The 20,768-nt window shown below is 35.8% G+C and overlaps 1 protein-coding gene across 4 annotated transcripts in view; it reads right to left on the bottom strand.

The window, feature by feature from the left end:
* Positions 1–2,577: 2,577 nt before the first annotated feature.
* The window catches only part of LOC135216142 (prohormone-4-like), a 262,623-nt gene continuing 244,432 nt past the window's right edge, over positions 2,578–20,768 (bottom strand). For all 4 annotated transcript variants that reach the window (XM_064251230.1, XM_064251231.1, XM_064251232.1 and 1 more), the window contains 3 exons: positions 10,430–10,564; positions 7,418–7,570; positions 2,578–6,568 (listed from right to left, as the gene is read on the bottom strand). In XM_064251230.1, coding sequence (XP_064107300.1) covers positions 6,375–6,568; positions 7,418–7,570; positions 10,430–10,564 — 482 coding nt within the window. In that variant the 3' untranslated portion in view covers positions 2,578–6,374. The remainder of the gene's footprint in view (positions 6,569–7,417; positions 7,571–10,429; positions 10,565–20,768) is intronic.

Raw genomic sequence — 20,768 nt, 5'->3', positions numbered from 1 at the left:
TGGGACCCCAAATTCTATCACAAAATTAAGCTAGTACATGAACTGAAGGCGGACTTGCGCCAACGGGCAACTTAAGAAAGGACATCTACTTTAAAACAATTGACCACGAAGTCCCAAATGCGCACAGGGACAAGACAGGGAAGTTTTAAAAAATCATTGAAAAAATCCCATGATATGTCTCATGTATCCTGTTAGTCTCAAAATTTTTTCACACAAAAAAAAAACCTTAATTGTGCCACATTTTGCCTATTGGATTTCTCCAATATCGATATTCACATGAGCTACAATATTTCACATGTCCAAAATCGCATTTTAAAGTGTAACAAAGGCAATTATTCCTATGCTTACATCAGTTAATCGTCGCTTCGACCGATTTGGGTGATGTCACAGGTGATGGTCGGTTACATAAAAATACACCGGACCTGCGCATGGGACTACATGTTTCTATAGTATGGGTCAACCCACCGTAAGGTCACTTCTAGGTTAGTTATATTAAGTTAGTTACTTCTATCCTAACTTGATAAGTTGAACCTAACCAAGGTCCTCCCTTTCAAAGTTACAAGTTTACACAAGACGGCTAGAGTAACTAGACAACCCAATTCACAATAGACAAACTAAGGCATATTAAAACACTCGCAAAATCACGCGAACGAGAAAAATCACAGATACCATTAAAATTTTTACAAAAGCAAGCCTAATCCAAAATAGTACATGTGTTCGTCAAGTCACGAAATTAAGAAAAAAAAAAACTAAAAATATTAACTTAACTTCAAGATGGCCTGCGTAAGAATATAACGTAGCCTAGATATCTAACACCACAACACTGAGAGGTGTTAACCTCCTTTAAGCCCGCGATTGAATGAGGTTTATTTTGCTAGTAGACCTACTTCGTGCCTGTATACACCCGCCTGGCTGCCGGGACAGACACCATTACCTAACTTCTTAAAGTACTTCTCTACAACTCTTAATTTTTCCGAAGCTCTCTCCCTAGCTAAAGTAAATAAAAATAAGGAGGCAATAGTTGGAGAACTGATCAAAAAAGCGTTTTGGAGGAAAAGTCTGTGAAGCAAAATCCATCGACACCACGACTGAATGATAACGATGCACACACGTACTACACAAAGCCGGTAGGAAAATGGAAAAAAAAAGAGCAGTTCCAATAATATCTGGTATTAACCTCATACTCATTTCCTTGCTACTGACGATACAAAAGACAAGAAAAGACTGTCACCCTGCAGCACGCCAGCACCACCCTTCCTAAACGTAAAGCATTTCGAGGAAAAAGGAATCAAAGCTAATAGATGGTCACTTGTCCAACAAGTCAACTGCCAACCACGCCTCTTATTTATGACAGCCACTACAGACAGCACTGGTTAAAAAACACATGACTTTTAACTTCGCTATAAAACATCGGATATTGTAACAGAATGCGATTTTTTCTGCATCTTACCAACCTGCATCAAATTATTTACATGAACAAATAATGATCAGGCACATTTCCTGTTACATCAGAGTACGTGAGCTGCTTCAACTGAACACTCAAAGTGATTTTTCAGCCTTTCATAGAGTTCAAGGAATTACAGCACAGTGAATTATTGAAAGAAATCATCCATCTGCCTCACTTGTAAAACTTAAGTAAAGAGACAAAGCTAGAAAATTGGAAAAGTAAGATAGTTTTTACATTAAAAACGGATACCGTAATGTTGGCATCTCGACTATTTGTATGTATTAGGTAAAATGAACGTTTAACAACCTAACTTTCATTTTGTCTGCAGGTGATTTACTGATAAACTTAAATATACATATATATACTGTATATATATATATATATATATATATATATAGATATATATATATATATATATATATATATATTAGTATAAATTATATAGGTATATATAATCGACCTTCTGCACAATAGCGTAAATTCTGCGACGAGGTCGGTTTGTTAGTTTGTATGGTGTTTATTCGTTGCAAGGAACCAGTGGTTATTCTGCAACGGGACCAAGGGCTTTACGTGACTTCCGAACCAGGTCGAGAGTGAACTTCTGTCACCAGAAATGCACATCTCCGACGCCTCAGTGGAATGCCCGAGAATCGAACTCGCGGCCCCCGAGGTGGTAGTCCAAGACCAAACCGACCACGCCACTGAGGCGCTTGCGACGAGGTCGGGTCAATAGACCCACTTCTTGCGTTATTAATTTTTTTTAACCTAATAAACTGCACTTGAAGGCCACTGTTAGGAGGCAATGGTCTGTGCTAACTAAACGAAGCTGGCTCATCATGTAACAACAACAACAACAATAATAGCAAATACTCTAGTCGTTATTGCGAATTGCATGTTGTCTATTGAAGCTCCTCCTACCATCTTCTTCGGGTTACGTCAGTAAGCAAGCTCAAAGCTCGAGTTAGTTTGCCAACAAATTAGGGGTTACCTGAAAAAAATTCCACTCCAGAGGAACCAAGAGGATTTGCAATGACGTTGGGAATTGCACATTGTCAAACGCCCGATTGCAATGCGTAATAAAACGCCACCATGAGAATAATAATGGCATTGTGGGATAGAAATCAAATCTGGAAATATTTTGGCTTTATTTTACTTGAAAGAAAACAGTGTGCTTTACAAAGAAAAATTGGTAATGGAAATGTCTTATACTCACATGATGTCAGGCTTCATTTTAAACTACACCGATTTTTATCAAGGGATCCCATTCGTGCTCCTCGGCTACAAGAAATTGACTCTACATCTAAGAAAAACTCGATTTCCTAAAGTCTTGGCGCGCGCGCGAATCCCAGGATAAACTGTTGGCTGAGCCTCTATTATATTATCTGATAGCATGACTTGGTAATTTAGCAGCTGAATAATGTAATTAAAATATTATTATATACACAGCTTAAATTCATCTTTATTTGAACAGCTTCGATGACAGTGAAGTCTTTTTTTGCATCTACGTTACTTTTTGACAACATATTATTATATTATATAAACTACTACATGGATGCTTTGCTTCCTGTATCAAATAGAATACGTCTGTGTCTATTTCTAATCATATTGCTGGGTTTTTAATCGTAAATTCTTGTGGTTCCACTTCATCGCCGCTTCTTGAATTCCCTAACAGAGCCACAGAATGAAGATGCAAGGAAATGACGATAGTACCACCTCTCGGCAATATGACCAACAATGGACGCAGGCATATTTTGAAAATCATGAACTGTAACTGCTGAGAATTTTATGCCACCTTGTGCACTGTTATCGTTTCCTTTTGCAAGCAACTTAATCATTTGTAGACATAAGAATTTTTATTTCTGTGCCTTAGAAATATAGACAGGTCTTTATTGTCAATGTGAACGCAAGTTCCCTGTGAACATTTAAGGTTCAATGTTGTCTGCCTTATACTCTTGGTACATTTTTAGCTGAAGAAGAAAAGAGAGAATATTCAAAATCACAATTTTAGTTTAGAAATGTTTTTATTTGCATTTGCACATTGAAGGCTTTCATACCATAAAGTAACAGTTATGCTAAATTTTATGTATACAGCCCTTGGGTCCTTGAGCTGGAATTCCAGCGAACTTTTTCTTATTTCCCTTTTAATTCTTGGTAACAAGCGGCAGATTCAAAATGTCTCTCTGTTTCATGAGAAGAGTATTTAAGAATATTTCCTTGGTCAGTACAACTGAGCTTCTTCTTATGTTGTTGATATTATGTATTCCTTCCAAAGACCTATAAATTGCCTGTCATCATCAATTCACTTGTTACTTGAATTAAACCTCTAAAGGGGAATTTCACATTTCAAATACTTTATCTGACAGCATTTTTAAACGCTTGTTACATCTGGTCTTAATGCTACACCTGATAATTTGCCAATTTTTGTAATGAATCACACACCAAAACACCTATTACAATAACCTTTGACGTTTGTGTGGTTGTAGCCTGTTAAAAACATCACCACAATCATTACTTCAGTTTGCATTGCATGAAATGTGCTTGGAATATACATAGAAGGGAGAAAAACATCATACTTATTGCCCTCTACACTAACAAAAAGAAAAAAAAAATATCTAAGAAATATATTCTGTGCATATGAGGTCTTTCATTCATTATCTAAATACCAGCAGAAAAATGACACAATTTTTAGCCAAACTTAAAAATATAGCCTTTTGTATTGTCATTATACATTGTACTGCAACCCTGCACATGACAGAATAATACGTAACAGCACTATTGTAGCGTACCGTCAAGTAATCCAGCAATTAACGTATTCATCATCACAATGAAAAACAAAGGTAACTAACTTTCAGACAATTTAACGAGAGTATTACGAGTCAGCAAAGCTATCATTTAAAGTGGGCCAGACCATGCTTCATTTTTCCCGTGGTATTTGGATACATATCGAGATCCTCTGTACATATATTGAAAAGCCATAGTGTCATGCAGGCAGACAGAGAACAGAAAAATCACACAAACTTTACAGACCTAATCTTAGGTAGACAAGCTTCTCATAGTCACTAATACCTTTGGAGAGAGTTGCTGTGAAGTTAACTCACATAAAAAGGGAGAAAAATCACGAGAGTCAATAATTGAGTAACGTCTCGACCAAAACTTTGTTGGTTTTTTTTATCATGTTGAGTAATAAAAAGATTGTTTAAATATTTTCAAGTCATGTCTTGTTTTTTCTTCTTTTTGTAAATGTTGTTTGTATTGTGTCATTTCCGACGTGTTTGTTTCCCCGTATGTTGCCATCGTTTACACATACGGATCCACAAGTTTGTTTTGGATATTTTGTTGAAGGTGCAATGTCAAAGCACTGATGGTGCGGCCATCAGCAAAATGTCATTGAAACAAATGAAGTTTTTTTTAGTCTGGGGGAAGTTTTCGCTCCATTGACTGTATAAACTTTAACCATTAAATATTATTATCATACACAGAATTAAAACTGTAACTGAATCATTGTAACTTCGAGTGTATGTTAGATTACATATATGCAAATGTACTTAAAATGAAATGAAAAGACGAGTATAGAGCAAAAAGGAAGTCAAGTATATTTATAAGCAGTGTGAGTGCCGTGAAGTATGCAGTTTTATGGAATAAGTTAATATATGAAATTCCTTCTACCAACAAAAATTTTCGCTCCGAAAGGCTTATGCAAAACGTACAGTTAAAAATAAATTAATCATAATATAAATTCTGAAACAATGTCAACAAACATCCACACCACAAACCATGGTCAATATCCTGTCGTAAAAATAAAAATAAACAAGTTTTTCTTAAATATCACAAAACACTGAATACTTCGTTTCAAGGAATAAAATCGCTGGTTGGTTTGATGAATCTGTCAAGTGTCAACATGCCAAGGTCAGGTCATCCGGTTTTACTATCAGCTGGATGATGATGATGATGATGACCTCACCCAGAGCACGTTAAAATATCCTGAAGGTTTAGTAGATTGGATGTGAGAGTTCAAGGTAAGGAAGAAAACGATTATTCAGAACAGGGTGATTAGCACGGTTTCGCCTTTGATGTAACCGAACGCGCTTCTAGTTGATCTCCAGTTTAAACTACAGACAGAATGCAATTTCAGTCATCTGACGACGCGAGAGCTTTAGAGAGCCACAGCTTTCCAGGTAAAAATCGTGGGGCTCAAACTCGCGGAACCTAGAAGGATAGAGTTACAAAAAAACATATGATCCTGTTCGCACGGAAATGTTTGAGACAGTAGGAAAAAATATCACAGAAAATATGAAAGGAACTTCCTACGTTTAATTCACCGGATACTGACACAACAGAAGCCTGTTAATATACATCTATTCACAAAATATCTATGAATCATCTAGTTAAGGTAAACGGTGCTATATATATATATATATATATTTATATATTTATATTAACTTAAATTTAATTAAGTCTATAATTGACTGATACTTCACCTAAGGGATAAAATGGAAAAGAAAAACCATAATGTACTTATTGTTCAAAAGCCTAACATACCAAGTGCTACAGAAGTAAAATTTTATTTATGAATATTGCAGTAACTGTCTACACTACACATTGCTTAAATAACATATGGTGGCTGTGATCTATCTTATATTTCTTTTTTCTAGTGTGAGTAAATATTGTTGGCTTTGTTATGGTCATACTGAAAGATCAGTTCATGGTTTTGAGATAGTTCCATGTGGGTTATCTGAAAAATTAGGATATGACAGTTCTTTATTTCCAACTTTTCATATGCCTCTATTTTCACATCAGTCAGTCTTTAAAGCCATTCAGCGATCCCCTTGCTTCTGCTTCTTCTTCTTCTTCTTCTCCTTCTTCCTCCTTTTCTCTAGCCTTCCTCCCGCCCCCCCCCTTCTTCTTTTGCTCCTCGGCGGCCTCCTGCTCAGTCCAGGAAGCCCGTGTTGACCAGCTTCTCCAAGAAGAACTTGACGTCCCCTAACTCGGAGTCCTTGATTCCCAAGGACTTGAGCATCCCGATGTCACCATTTTCGACGGCCATGAAGACGGACCGCAGGTGCTCCACGTCAGACTTCATCAAGTGTAAAGTTTGGCCGAAGTCGTCGATCGTCTGGGATTCTGCAATTTTAAGAAGGAAGGTCATCTACTGGGGATAAATTGCCCATAAACATACATGACAAGGTGATGTTAAGTTAAGTATACTTTAGTTTTACCAGACCACTGAGCTGATTAACAGCTCTCCAAGGGCTGGCCTGAAGGATTAGATAATTTAGCGTGGCTAGGAACTAGTTGGTTGCCTTGAAACGGGATCTACAGTTTAGTGTGGAATCCGAACCACATTATATCGAGAAATGAATTTCTATCACCAGAAATAAATTCCTCTGATTCCGCGTTGGCAGAGCCGAGAATCGAACTTCGGACCACCGGATTGGTAGGCGAGCGCGAAAACCGCTCGTCCAACGAGGAACTGACGAGGTGATGTAACAAAGACGTTTCTAAAATATTTAGGGGAAATATGTTTATGTCCCCTGTGGTTTAACGTATGAAAATTGGACAAGTATAATGAGCAACTCATTCATAAAAATATTTCTTCTACGAAGAATTTAATTCAGTTATGGAAGTCACATATAATGAACTTTATACAAGTTGAAAATGTAACTTACAACGACTCTACGGATGAACAATGGAATGATTTCAACAATCTGAAGTTTCGAGGTGAAGGACGACTTTACAAAATTAGGAGGAAAAATAAATAAAACTAATTTTTATTTAGTAAGAATGAATAAAGATGAGTTATCACAACAAAACACTCGCAAATAGATAAACCGTTATAATGAAATCATAAACCTTCGAATCGAATGCATTTTGAAGACCTGGAATTTTTTTTTAAATTAATTAATTTATTTATTTTTGGAAGTATCTCATTTAAAACTCAAGAAATAATGGACTTCGTGAGCAGCCCCTTACCTGAGAGTGCTACAGCCACCTCCTGGACGCCTCCCAGGGGTTTCAGAGCGTTACGGGCCTTCGTGCCGAACAGCTTTTCCAAATAATTGGGACCGTGGGAAGCCAGCAGAGACTGGAGGAAGGAAGCAGTTTCCTCAACTGGTGGGCGCTTGGCTGGAGGGGAAAAAGAGAATGATAGTGTGGAAGAAGCAAAGGAGGATAACTGCTTCTAAACCTCTAGGAGTCTAGAGCAATGATCATTAAACAACCGAAATCAATTCTTGACTGATTTTACTGCTTGTAATCACGAGGATAAGGCGATAAACGTTGATCAAAATTAGTTTCTAAACTACTTTGGAAAAACCACTAAGAAGTTATGTAGCGGTTTTATATATAGTATACATTATATATTATATTCATATATACATTTGAACCTTAATCATATGAAACTTATCTTGGGTACCCCACGACTACTTAAAGAGTTACTTTAAAGTAGTATCAATTGTTGACATATTACGCCCAGAATTGGTTTTTTATCTCATTTTTAAACTTCGGTTTTTATTTTATGAACATTTATTTTTCTATCTTTCCCTTGTATCCAGAGATTTGCATTTTAGTGACTAAATGGTCGAGCTTGCAGAACCAAGAATTTTGGTATTTGGTGAAAATATTCTGTGCTGTATATATTTGTCCATAATACGGGTGTCGAATACTTTACCATAGATTCGAATACTTCACCAGAAAAAATCTTTGTAAAATTCGAAAAAAATAATGGTTGTCATGAAGCTGATAACTTTTACATAGCTGGGTTAGACTATAAATGAATGCGGCGTTTTCAATTCGCAAAACAGTACTTTATTCTGTGAGAACGATTCAAAATATCTCCTATGGAACAACTAATAGCCACCGGCCTTCTCTTGTTAGTGGACCTTGTCATCTAATTAATTAGATTCTTCTGTTATTGTTTGGTCACAGTATTTGAATTCTGCAAGATCTTCATAACACTAACCTATACACTACTGTAAGTTCTTGAATCTTCACTGACTAACAATTTTAATATAATTTTGAAAGCAGAAACGTAATATTGACAGAAACAATCACCATTTCCAGAATGCATGAATTTGTCAACCATACTGACCAAAGTGCGCTTTTGAAAAACTGATTGTGGCTGCCTTTCTTGACACAACAAATGTCTTGAATGAGCACAAATGGAGTATAGATTATTTATGCCATATTTGCAATAGAAGATAAGGTAAAGAAGGTTTCTTCATCGAACGCTTCGTCTTCCATTTCTGACCCCACAGTTGGGGCGTTCGTTCACATCAACCCTCCCTTCTACCCTCTAAGTTTGAACACCAACAAATGCCAAAGACAGCCTCTGAATGTAAACCTGAACAGAAAAGTGTTTTTTTTTTTTTTTTTTTTTTTTTTTTTTTTTTTTTTTTTTTTTTTTTTTTTTTTTTTTTTTTTTTTTTTTTTTTTTAGAAACCCCCAACCAAAGGAGAAATCTCTAATCAAAGGATACGGGATCTCTTTTGGGACTGATGTCTCTTTTGAGAAGCAAGTTATGGAAAGGCGAAATTCAGCAGAATTTTAACCATAAAAGAAAGGTTTACGACAAAGAGAGAGAGAGGAGAGAGAGAGATGAGGAGAGAGAGAGAGACGAGAGAGAGAGAGAGAGAGAGAGAGAGAGAGATGGGCCATTCAGTTCCCATTAGCATAACAAGGGTTCCTTCTGCCTGAAGAGAATACTGAAGGAATCAGCAGTTTTAGAACTAGGCATGTATGGCAGGAACTGATCGTACGGTTGGTTTTAAGAACAAAACAATTTATGAAGCAATGGAATGACTTAAAGCTTCCAAATGAAACTCTATACACTTAAATTTATTGCTGCTATGACACTGACTTGCACTCTTATAAACTTACAAGGATAATATATATGGATATATATATATATATATATATATATATATATATATAAATGTACTACGTACATATCAGCTTGAATTCCCATTATCTCTGCCACAGAACTGTATGTACGCTCTCTCTCGCAGTCCCTACCACCGCTCATGAAATATTTCTCAACGCAAACAAGACAGGCATCTCCCCTGAGTTAAAAGGGCGCACCTGATCAGAATTTCACATCGGATTTCGTGGAGGGGGAAGGGGGGGGGGGGCGGTGGAAATGCTATTTGCAACCTGGCTCTGAAGGCTTGTTGTCAACCAACTTGAAACTTTCACGGATTCGTTAATCAAGGCATTTGTTTTTGGTTGCATGTTCATAACACTATGAATTATTATCATGATTATTTTTATTGTTATTACGTGCTAGCTGGCCAACCCGGCACTGCCCGGGAAAACTGTGAATGACAACCAATAAACTCTCTCTTCCTCCTCCCAAACCCCTCTCTACTCTCTCTCTCTCTCTCTCTCTCTCCTGTTAAGATAGTTGCTCCAGTCACATTGCCCACCATTTTTTGACATTTTTTATTTCACCACTTCTCACCCCCATTCCTACTGGGGCTGAACTTTGATAAGAATGGCATCGGGAGAGTGTTTAGTCATCCCACAGACCTCAAAAACTATGGATCAGACGCTAATGTCCATCATTTTTGACATATTATTTTTCACCCCTTCTCACCCAACACCCAAACCCTCTTCCTACTGGGGCTGAACTTGGAGTTAAGAGGGTATTGGTAGGGTCATTATTTATGTGGTTCACTCTAGCTGTACAGTTACCAGACACTTCACTCGCAAATTTTAACATTCAGGAAATTTGTTTAAATGCTTTTGCTTCAGCAACCACCCCCGTCCCACAAGCCTCCTCCATGGTCAGTATATACCTGAAAGTATTCTTTGTTTTTTCCTCCCTACCTCCTCTTACTTCTTGCTAATGAATGCCATATTTTTTGAAGTTTGAATTTCAAGTCATTGCAGCCTGTGGGGCTTGTTCCATATGAACAGGGTTCATCTTCTGAATAGTAATATTAATGCAACACACACCAAACTTGCGTTTATCACAAGAGGACTTACCTGCAGTGCAAAGTCTAGCATTTTCATCGTAGCCATCAGGACAGTCGGGGGCGCCGTCGCAAAGGTACTGGATGGAGATGCAAACCTCACCACCTGGGCACCTGAAGGGTTCGTAAGCCGCGCATTCTTGCTCAGCTGAAAGGAAGAAGAAAGTAAGCATGGTTTAGTCTTACATGGACGATAATGAGTCTAACGATTATAATTCAGCTCACAAAAACAAAATAGCTTCACTCACAAACACACACACATATTGTATAGATCGTATAATATATACACCATATATATATATATATATATATATATATATATATATATATATATATATATATATATATATATGTAAATGTAATAGTCACAAAGCCCTCTTAACTTCTTAAAATTCTTTGCTCTTTTTTTGGATATGCTTGTCACTACAAAGCCTCGAGATCTAGCTTCAAAGAAGTATGAAAAAAACATCATGATGTCCGGTAGCGGAAGACGTACCCGAGATACCATAATCATGATGAGCCAACTTGCCGACCCGACCACGTCGGCATATGTATCGGGTAAAAATGCCAGCAGATTCTACATAGTATATATATATATATATATATATATATATATATATATATATATATATATATATATATATATATATATATATCAACTCGGAAAGAGAAGCAACAATAGTCAGTTTAAACATAGATAGTCAAGATGTTAAGTAACTCTTGGTAAGTGTACCCCCGGCCAAGAAAGCAGATGGCAGCATTAGAAAACAATTAAGTACAAGATGAAACTAACAAAACACATGGACATGGTGAACCTACGTAAAATCACAATAAAAATGTAAACCTAACAATAAGATACTGTAAAATCTCGTACTACAATTTTTTCTCAGACTAAGGAAGTATGAGAGGAAATCAAAAGAAAGAGGTAGCAGGGATTTCATGAATAATTACGTAAAATTCAGTCTTTTATAGAACAGATTCATACAAATTTCCCAAAGAGCCTCATACCGTTGTTGCCTGTGAAAATGATGGCCCATGGCCAGTTGATTCTAATACTCTAGAAAAAATATTAAGAAATCTTACCATTTTGATATGCTAGGTAAAAACCTTCAAGAAACAGTATAAAAAAATTTCATAGAATAAAAATAATTTTCATTCATTCCTTGCCTGCCTACGAGCATGTTTACACCAAAGTATAAGCTAATGAAAAATTATTTTTCATTCACACGATACTTTCCTGTAATACTGTACCTAAAAAAAAAAAAAAAAATAAAACTAAACTTCCAGAGAAACGTTCCTTTTCCTTGATAAAATAAATTGAACGAAGAGCAAGAAATGGATAGCTTTAGATTTTCTAGGAAATTGCGAGAATCAATTTCTCGTCCGTTGCAGTCTCACTACGATTATTTACTGCTTTTAATGGACCGTTGTGGAATTCAACAAAAGCAGATGAAAAATGTTAACTGACCATTTTAACCCTGTCTTGAGAGAGAGAGAGAGAGAGAGAGAGAGAGAGAGAGAGAGAGAGAGAGAGAGAGAGAGAGAGAGAGAGAGAGAGAGAGGCTATTCTTTTTCTGACATGGACTTGGTCACTCCTAAGATGCTATGAGAGATTTTCTAATCGTGCGTTAATTTAAATGGAAAGTATATATCGGTTCTTTTGATCTCCCCACTTATCTACACTTTTATATCTACATTCCATTCTCATTCTTAGTTACTGTCATCCATTTTTTTTCTTAGTCCTTTGTAGGCATTTGAGTGAATTAACTCAAATGAAAAAAAAAAAAACTCAGATATATCTGCAGTATTCGAGTATCTTAATGAGAGGGCTTCATTTTTTACCAACTAATTTCTCGGAAGTGAAAGGTACTTACACTTATTCACTGTCACTCTACCTAACTATACTCTATTTTTTTCCATCTGTCCATCCGCCTGTGGTGTTTGCGTATGGTAACACTGCGTCCCGGGCTGTAGGTAGTTACATACAGCTTACATTCAACAATAATAACAATATCCTCTTTCGAATATTAACGGTGTAATTAGCATAGGGTAATTTATTAAAACACTTTTCAGTAGCAAATGTACACCCAGATATCCTTTTATTTACTTAAAACGTACACATAGCGTAACTATTTAAAGCCCCGGACGCAGTGTTACCTTGCCAAAACACCACAGGCGGATGGACAGATGGAAAAAAACAGAGTATAGGAATCAGAACCTTTTTGCTAGCCTAGTAATTGCCAAAATACTTGAATAAACCACTTAAACCGAAACTATTTCCTGACAGATTCATTTGAAAGCTGTGCCTTTCTTTCAATGGGGACAAACTCCTTTCCAATTAGCTTTTTAAAAACATTTCTTATCCTCGATTTTCTTCGCACGACATAATCCTTAGAAAAAGCTTCATGTCCATAATTTTCATAGCTAACATTTATTCGGTCGAAAACATTTTCTTGGATACTTTCCGTCCGGTTGTTTTCAGCTACATTTCCTTCAGCATCTCGCTTTTGAAAAGATTAATTCCAAACTCCTTAAAGTTTATTTATTTATTTATTTTTTGCTTACCACTCCTCTTAGGCTTCATTTTATTTAATAGTTTCCAGATTAAATCAATTATTTACGCTCTTTACCTGTAAGAGCTTTCCAAAAATACATTGAATTGCATTTTTTTTTAATTTTTTCGATCAAAATCTGGTTTTAAAGGAGCTTTCTGCCGAGCTTTACTCTTTTTTTCATCCTTCTCATACAAAGTTCATCCATTTTTTGAAACCTCTTTATATCCAGATGTTTCTGCAAGTGTTTTAAAACAAAATTTTTCTTATAATCCACAATAATCTCATTTTTGCAGTTGACAAGTTTAAAGGGGAAAAAATCCAGTCACACTAGTTTAACTCAAAGTCCCTCTTTGTTATGCTAACTATATAATATTTAGTTTCAAAACTCCATTTAACTGAAATTCGATTTTATGGGATACATCAGACAAATATTTTCGACCCAAAGTGAAATACGAATTAATTTTAAGTTCATTCTATTCAACGCAAACTGTTTTTGTCCTCTTTAATGGAAGTTAAATTTGTTGATGCTATAAAGAAAACCATTCTTCACACATAAGCGTTAGAATTTTTTATAATTACTCTATTCAAATTTATTTTCCAATCCTTCATACTTACAAATGAATTCAAAAGCACCTCCTATTCTCTTTAAATGTATCATTTTTCGAATCCTGGTGGTTCTCTTACGCTTCAAAAAATAAAAAATAAAATAAAACAAATGAATAAATAAAATAAATAAAATAAATAAATAAATTAATTAATAAACAAAATAAAATGAAAAATAAAAAAAACACTACTTAAAATCGCATGAGTGTTAACTTTAAAATCACACCGGTATTAAAACTACTTAAGGTTCCTTAGACTTAGAGAGAGAGAGAGAGAGAGAGAGAGAGAGAGAGAGAGAGGAAAGAAAAAAATCTCATGCTTCCTTGAAATCAAATCCTCTTTCGAGACCTCTTCAGTAGAATTCTTTGAACCCATCTCAGTTACCATCAATTTTTCAGAAGTATCGAAAGTCAATTTCCTCTGGCCCTCCAAGTCAGGTCACTGTCAAGTTTACTTTGAAGGAGAGGGTAATGGGACGACACCCTTTTTCCAGATCAAGACACAAGGGTGCAGGAAAAAATACACAGAGAAAAGTGGTGCTGACAGAAAGGGAGATAAAGGAATACGAAAACGATGGGCATTCCAAACTTGGGAGAAGAGAGAAAGAAATTAATATCTTGAAAGGACTAAAGAGACCTCCTATCTTGATTCATGTTCATCAAGATTCATACATTACTCACATTCAAATTAAATTTTTCCAATATAAAGTACACTACAATCCTTCTTTGAAATTAGACAATCTAAACAATTATTTACACTCTCCGGTGACCTCTTGGGCATAATCACGATCCACTGTCAGTGCCACTACGGTGCCAACGGAATCTGGCATTTAATAGTGGTTACCCGACCAATTCCAGACCACGCCCAATGTTACTAAACTTTCATCGATCGGAAAAATAAATAAAAATAAAATTAAACAAACTATACTATTACGTAAAAACTTTATCTATATACATTACAAGTTCCAGACATTAACTCAAACTCACAGACTATTAAATACAAATTAATGGAATGCCTGTTATCGTATAGGCTACTTAGAGTAATGAACTGGTTGATATATGAACTTGTTATTAAACAGTTTTAAGACTGGAACTGTTTATGTTTTAGCTATGACTGGAACTGTTTATGTTTTAGCTATCTAACGTAAATGAAGTCATATAGAGATCCATATCTACAAATGTCCTACTAATACTAATGATTTTTTAAGCTTTGGTCTCCTCTGCTGCTGTGACGGCAGAATTCAAGCAAAAAAAAAAAAAAAAAAAAATAAATAAATATTATTTGGCAGTTTCTTCAACAACTTTTCATGTCCATCTTTGCTCTGAGCTTTTTCTTTCACGGGTTTTATCTAAGAACTTCTCCTGAACTTCGTGTGACGATATTTTATTTTTATTTATTTTCTATTTTTTTTTATTTCTTCGGCTTGAACTTTCCCAACTCTGTCGTGGTCGTGTCCTTCTCTTCCTTTGATATTTTAGAGCCCACAATCTAGTCAGGGAAGCTTTTAAGGCTTGAGAGAGAGAGAGAGAGAGAGAGAGAGAGAGAGAGAGAGAGAGAGAGAGAGAGAGAGAGAGAGTACATTACAGGTTTTAGGACTCCAGAGAGAAAGCGAATTTTGTGTCAGCTTTAGACATTGCATGATATTAGGTCAGCTGTGATATCGACCTAAGATAAATGATGAGGGTAAAGGTCAAATTGCTAGAGCACCTGCTTTTCAATGAATCTTGAAGAGCCCAATACAAAATAGGAATAGGAAACCATTTGCATATTTTCATGATAAAAAATATTTTCTGCAACTAAAGAAATACTGCTTCAACCACCCTAAACGAGAGTAATACTTAATTTCTATACTGTCCAGTTAACTAAGCTTCATCTCACTTACTGATTTCTTGGACTGAAGCTGTACATAAAATGGAATCCAAGGAAATCAATGGAAAAGATGGAAACATCAGCAACATCAGCAAAGGGTTTTTAACACAACCCACCTTCGGAAAACAACCAAAAGGTTGTTTTATTCACAGTGAATGAAAAATAAGTTTTTGAACATATTACCAAAAAAGTAAGTATAGGACTCGTCATATGTACGCAATATTTTTTATGTTATTATTGAATGGCGAGTGGCATTCCTTATCTGTGCGATAAGGCTAACTATTTGATCTTCTTAAGTAATGCACTCATTCCTAAAGACAAGAAATTATTGCATGATGAACGGTCACATAAAAAATCCTGAGATCCAACGACATCTCTAAAGTACTCCTTTACGTATTTAGTAGTATTCCATCAGGGTACCGTAAAATTACAAGGAAAAAGAGACCTTACCGCCATATCAGGGCCATTACGGTTTCCATCTACACAATAAAAAATAAGCGTCCATTAGTAGTTCTTGATACGTTTCCGTATGTTTATCTTTTACCCTACAGTTCCATTATCACTGGTATATATAATTCTCTCCGAATAAAATTTTCTAGAAAAAACTGTACTTTTTAAAGAGGAATAACGGATCTGCTTTTTTTTCAAGTGTTCTATGACTTTTCGCAATATGGGAAATAAACTGTGAGAAAGAATCTAAAAAAAAAAAAAATTAAAAAAAACAATTCACGCTGAACATTAATCAACAAGTACTGAATGTAGGAGAAAGTGTACCCTTATCCTAATACAATTTTCTTTCATTTTAATAATTTACTAACATTTCCTTCCATTCATTAATTTGCTAATTTATTTTTCTTTCTTAATAAGTGAAATCTCTTTTTTTTCTGTAGATCTATTTACATCCTCTTACTTCTTTTTAATGAACGCCATATTCTTTGGTACCTTGAATTTCAGGCCAACGGCTCCTGTGGGCTTGTTCCATAAGAATAGGGTTCATCTTCTGAATAATGATAATAATCTCATAAGTCTTTGGCTTTCATCTTCATATATTTTTTGACGGTACTGCTTGAGTGTGGGGCGCGATTGTAAACGAAGTGAAACTTAAACCATCATCAAATGCTACTTGATTTTTGGATGAGTGCTACTTCTAAGGGTAAGAAGAATTAGCTGGTAATTTGATTCTACTTAAAAAAAAAAAAAAAACTGACAAGCACGGAATAGCTCAAACAGGAATTTAGGACACCCGTAAAGTATATTTTTTTTGAGTCAATCTCAACCACACTATATTCATAGAGATTATTGATTAGCCACTCCAGAGCTCAACAACTCTGTCGCGTTGAGGATTATCGTGAGTGTAAAGCAAATATGCTTTGTTCTCGACCGAAAGCAAGCCATTAAGTCGGGTCGTGGAGATAAAGCAGTAACTTATCTCCTGTTTTTAGTTCGCCCGGTACCAGACAGATGGCGCGTAAGTTCTGGCTCCTAATTGGAAGCGCTGGAAAGGGTCCTTTACTCGTACTCACGGTTCTGTTTGATCTGGAGGAGATCTCGCTCTCTCTCGTATTTTGGTAGTATTTACTCCCTCCCCCCCTTCATAGTTATGAGTGCATATACTGTAGGGAGCAAACGCTATTCACCCGTATTTATCATGAGTACTGAACACTCATTTTCTTTAGCATCGTTGTAATTGAATTATGAAACAAGGTACTCAGACGAAGGCAAGCTCTGAGAATACTAATAAATAATAAAATAATTTCTCAAGGATATGTTCTTCATTAACGATTTTTTTATACAGGGTGTCCATAAAGTCCCAGTACCATTACAAGTAATTATTTATTGTAATGGTACTGACATTATGGACACTGTTCTATCAAAATTCTTGCAATGTCTTCGCATCAATTGTAGCATTCCGATACAGTTGACTCTTTCATATCAGTATATCTATTCAACTTCGTGATGTTCAGAAGGCCTTTACTAACTTAAAACATTAAATGTTTCTTTTGTGATCAATTCTGCGCATGGAAAAATACTCTCGTCCAAATAGAATAAGTAAATAAACACAAACAACAAACCAATCGAATGTCCACTCCTGGAGACGGCAAGAAGTCCTACTGATTCCTTAAAGACTATTGTCAGGGGCGTCGAAAAGTTCTACAAGATCTCTTACATCTACAAAGCTCATCTATAAAGATCAAGGCGACGCGACGACCAGAAAAAACATAATCTTTATCCATACCACATGAGACAGTATATTTACGAAGACAAATATGTTACTCAGGTGTCTATAAAGATTTATCGGGAAAAATGGCGGAGAAAAAGTAAAAATTGACGACGCGGAAGAAATATGGACATACTGTGGCGACTCCGTCTTTCGTCATTATGTTTTATGTGAGATAATACATTATCACTCATTCATTCGGAACTTTTAGTTTGTCATGTTTCTTATATTTTTGTCGTATTTTGAGTTCCTTTTTTATCTCTAAAATGGTTTTAATAATTTTAGGGTTTTTGTAATGAGTTACAATAACCCTGAAGCCTGAGAGAGAGAGAGAGAGAGAGAGAGAGAGAGAGAGAGAGAGAGAGAAAACATTCAATAAAAGCCCTTTTTGAAGATAGACAGGGAAAATGGGAAAAAGAAGTATACGTGCATATATACATACATACGTACATAGTCAATGTAGCACGAAGGAACACGTGCTTGAGAATATCCTTAAATCCGCGGTATAAAGGTGAGTGAAACCTGGCACTTGGAACAAGTACTTTCGTAGCTTGTTTCACTCATCTTTCTGTCGTGGATTTAAGGATACGTACGTACACATATATATACATATAATTTGCGAATATTTTAAGGGCACTCTCTCTCTCTCTCTCTCTCTCTCTCTCTCTCTCTCTCTCTCTCTCTCTCTCTCTCTCTCTCTCCTCACGTAAGTCGAAACTGACTACATTTTTGTCCTCCGCCATCTATAGCGTTTGCATGTCGAATACCTATTTACGTGGAAGCTATCAATTTGCTCGCTAAGTACCTCAGCCTAGCCTGTCAGTCGCTGTGTGTGTGTGTGTGTGTGTGTGTGTGTGTGTGTGTGTGTGTGTGTGTGTAGGGAGGGAAGAGAAGAAAATAATCGATAGGAATAGGGATCTGCTATCACGTCATCGCCAACAGCGTGCGTGTGCGCCAAAGTATTCGCGTCAAAATATGAATTTTATTTTTTTATCACGTAGTCGAATGATTTGGGTCGACAAAACGATAGGAACTAGACTATGCTGAAAGTGGAAAAGACAGAAAATTAATTCATGGTTTAAAACCTTTCACTCTTTTTAGTGAAAACTTAACGCCCTCAAATGTATTAGTACAATTTGTTCGAAAAAGGGCCGAATTTTTATCTGTAAACACATTTAGTATGCACATGTATAAATGTACTACATAAGGAAAGGGAGAAAAATTTGTCTGCCAAAGAACTGATGTTTTTTTATCATACATGTGCCTCATTCACTTCAGGTACAATTTTTGTTAACTAAGTAATTAAGCCGTGTACCTAAAACTCATGCTTAATTTTGGAAAATTAGCGTTGATATGTAATGAATGCTACGAAACGTTTCCAACAGGCCGGAATTACTCATGAATTATTAAATGGCTTAATTATGGACTTAATCTACATTCGTTTTGATCAGTCGTTAATTCCGCGACTCGATTACTGAAGAATGAAATATGACACAGAATCGACGTGAATACATATGGGGCAAGAGCTTTCGCTTTACATAAGTCAAGCGGAGAGCTACGCGTAATTATAACAAATTCTGAAGGGGTGCATGAACATACTTTTCATTAGCAATCTTTCTCACAATAGATGTCGTGGCTCCTGAAGTGTTAACGTTCTAATGTTACGTTCGTATCTTGATATAAGGTTACTGATATGTAGCCGGTCTCCCTAACGGATAAGTCATCTTTTAGGACTTGTTAGGAAGGAGAATTTATAGCCACTAGGCTATGATGCATCTAATCTATCGCTCTATCTATCTATCTATATATATATATATATATATATATATAATATATTATATAGTATATACTATAATATATATATATATCTATATATATATATAGACATATATATAATAATAGATATATATATATATATATATATATATATATATATATGAGTAAGTCCACCTCTTTATACTGGAAAGGACTCGTTTCGACAAAATCTTTTCTTTTTGCATGACTATGTCCGTCCACAGCTGCCTACGCCACTAAGTCTTTCAGCCTGGCAATGGAGCTGCATCCAAACAAAGAAGATTCACAACCTGCACAAACATTGCCAAAGGTTCAGGTAAAGATTCACAACAATCTGCTACAGTTTATTCGGTTCCCAAAAAACTCTTTTGGGATGAAATTTCAAGTCTTGTCCCCTTATTCACACAATAGTTGCAGCTCACTATACTCTGATTTTTTTTCATCTGTCCATCTGCCTATGGTGTTTGTGTATGGTAACACTGCGTCCTGGTAAATAGTTACGGTGTGTGGAAGTGTTAGGTTAAATAAAAGGATATCTGGGTGTACACTTGCAACTGAAAAGTGTTTTAATAATTTACTGTATGCGAATTACACCGTTAATATTTGAAATAGGATCTTATTATAATTGTTGAATGTGAGCTGAATGTAACTATCTAAAGCCCGGGACGCAGTGTTACCATGCGAAAACACCACAGGCGGATGGACATATGGAAAAAAACAGAGTATAGTCTACGTATCCCGTGTATCCATTAACATACACCTATAAAAACACATGTATATATACAGCATCTATACGTCGTGGATACACATTTATAAGCATAACAAGAGACATAAATGTGTGATGCATTTTCTTTACTGAAGAATATAAAATAAAATACGTTACTAAGATTTTAATAACCATTATGATCTGGATTACCGAAAAATCTTGACATTTCTTACCTATAAAGGTAAAGAAAGACAACTTCCCCTCCGTAGTAAAGCAAGTAATCGGGAAAACCCAGAAATGAGTCGGGGGGGAAATTCCAACGGAAGGACAGGAGGGAGACTGAGGAAGAGAGACGCTTGGAGATGTGATCGTTTACATATTTAAACACTGCTAAATATATATGTATCGATATAAGTAAGACTGTGTGTGTATATATATATAGTATTATATATATGCAACAGAAGCGGGTAATGTAATGTAATTTCATTTTGCTTTATGACTTCTTCATGATTTTAATGTAACATATATATCATCATAGATTGCCCGATGACATAGTAATGTAAATCTCCGAAATCGGTCGCAACTAATAAAGATGCTCTTTATTAAA

The sequence above is a fragment of the Macrobrachium nipponense genome, chromosome 6, assembly GCF_015104395.2.
Source record: "Macrobrachium nipponense isolate FS-2020 chromosome 6, ASM1510439v2, whole genome shotgun sequence".
NCBI lineage: Eukaryota > Metazoa > Arthropoda > Malacostraca > Decapoda > Palaemonidae > Macrobrachium > Macrobrachium nipponense.
The sequence above is the reverse complement of the archived record's forward strand: the minus strand, read 5'-3'. Positions and strand labels throughout refer to the sequence as shown.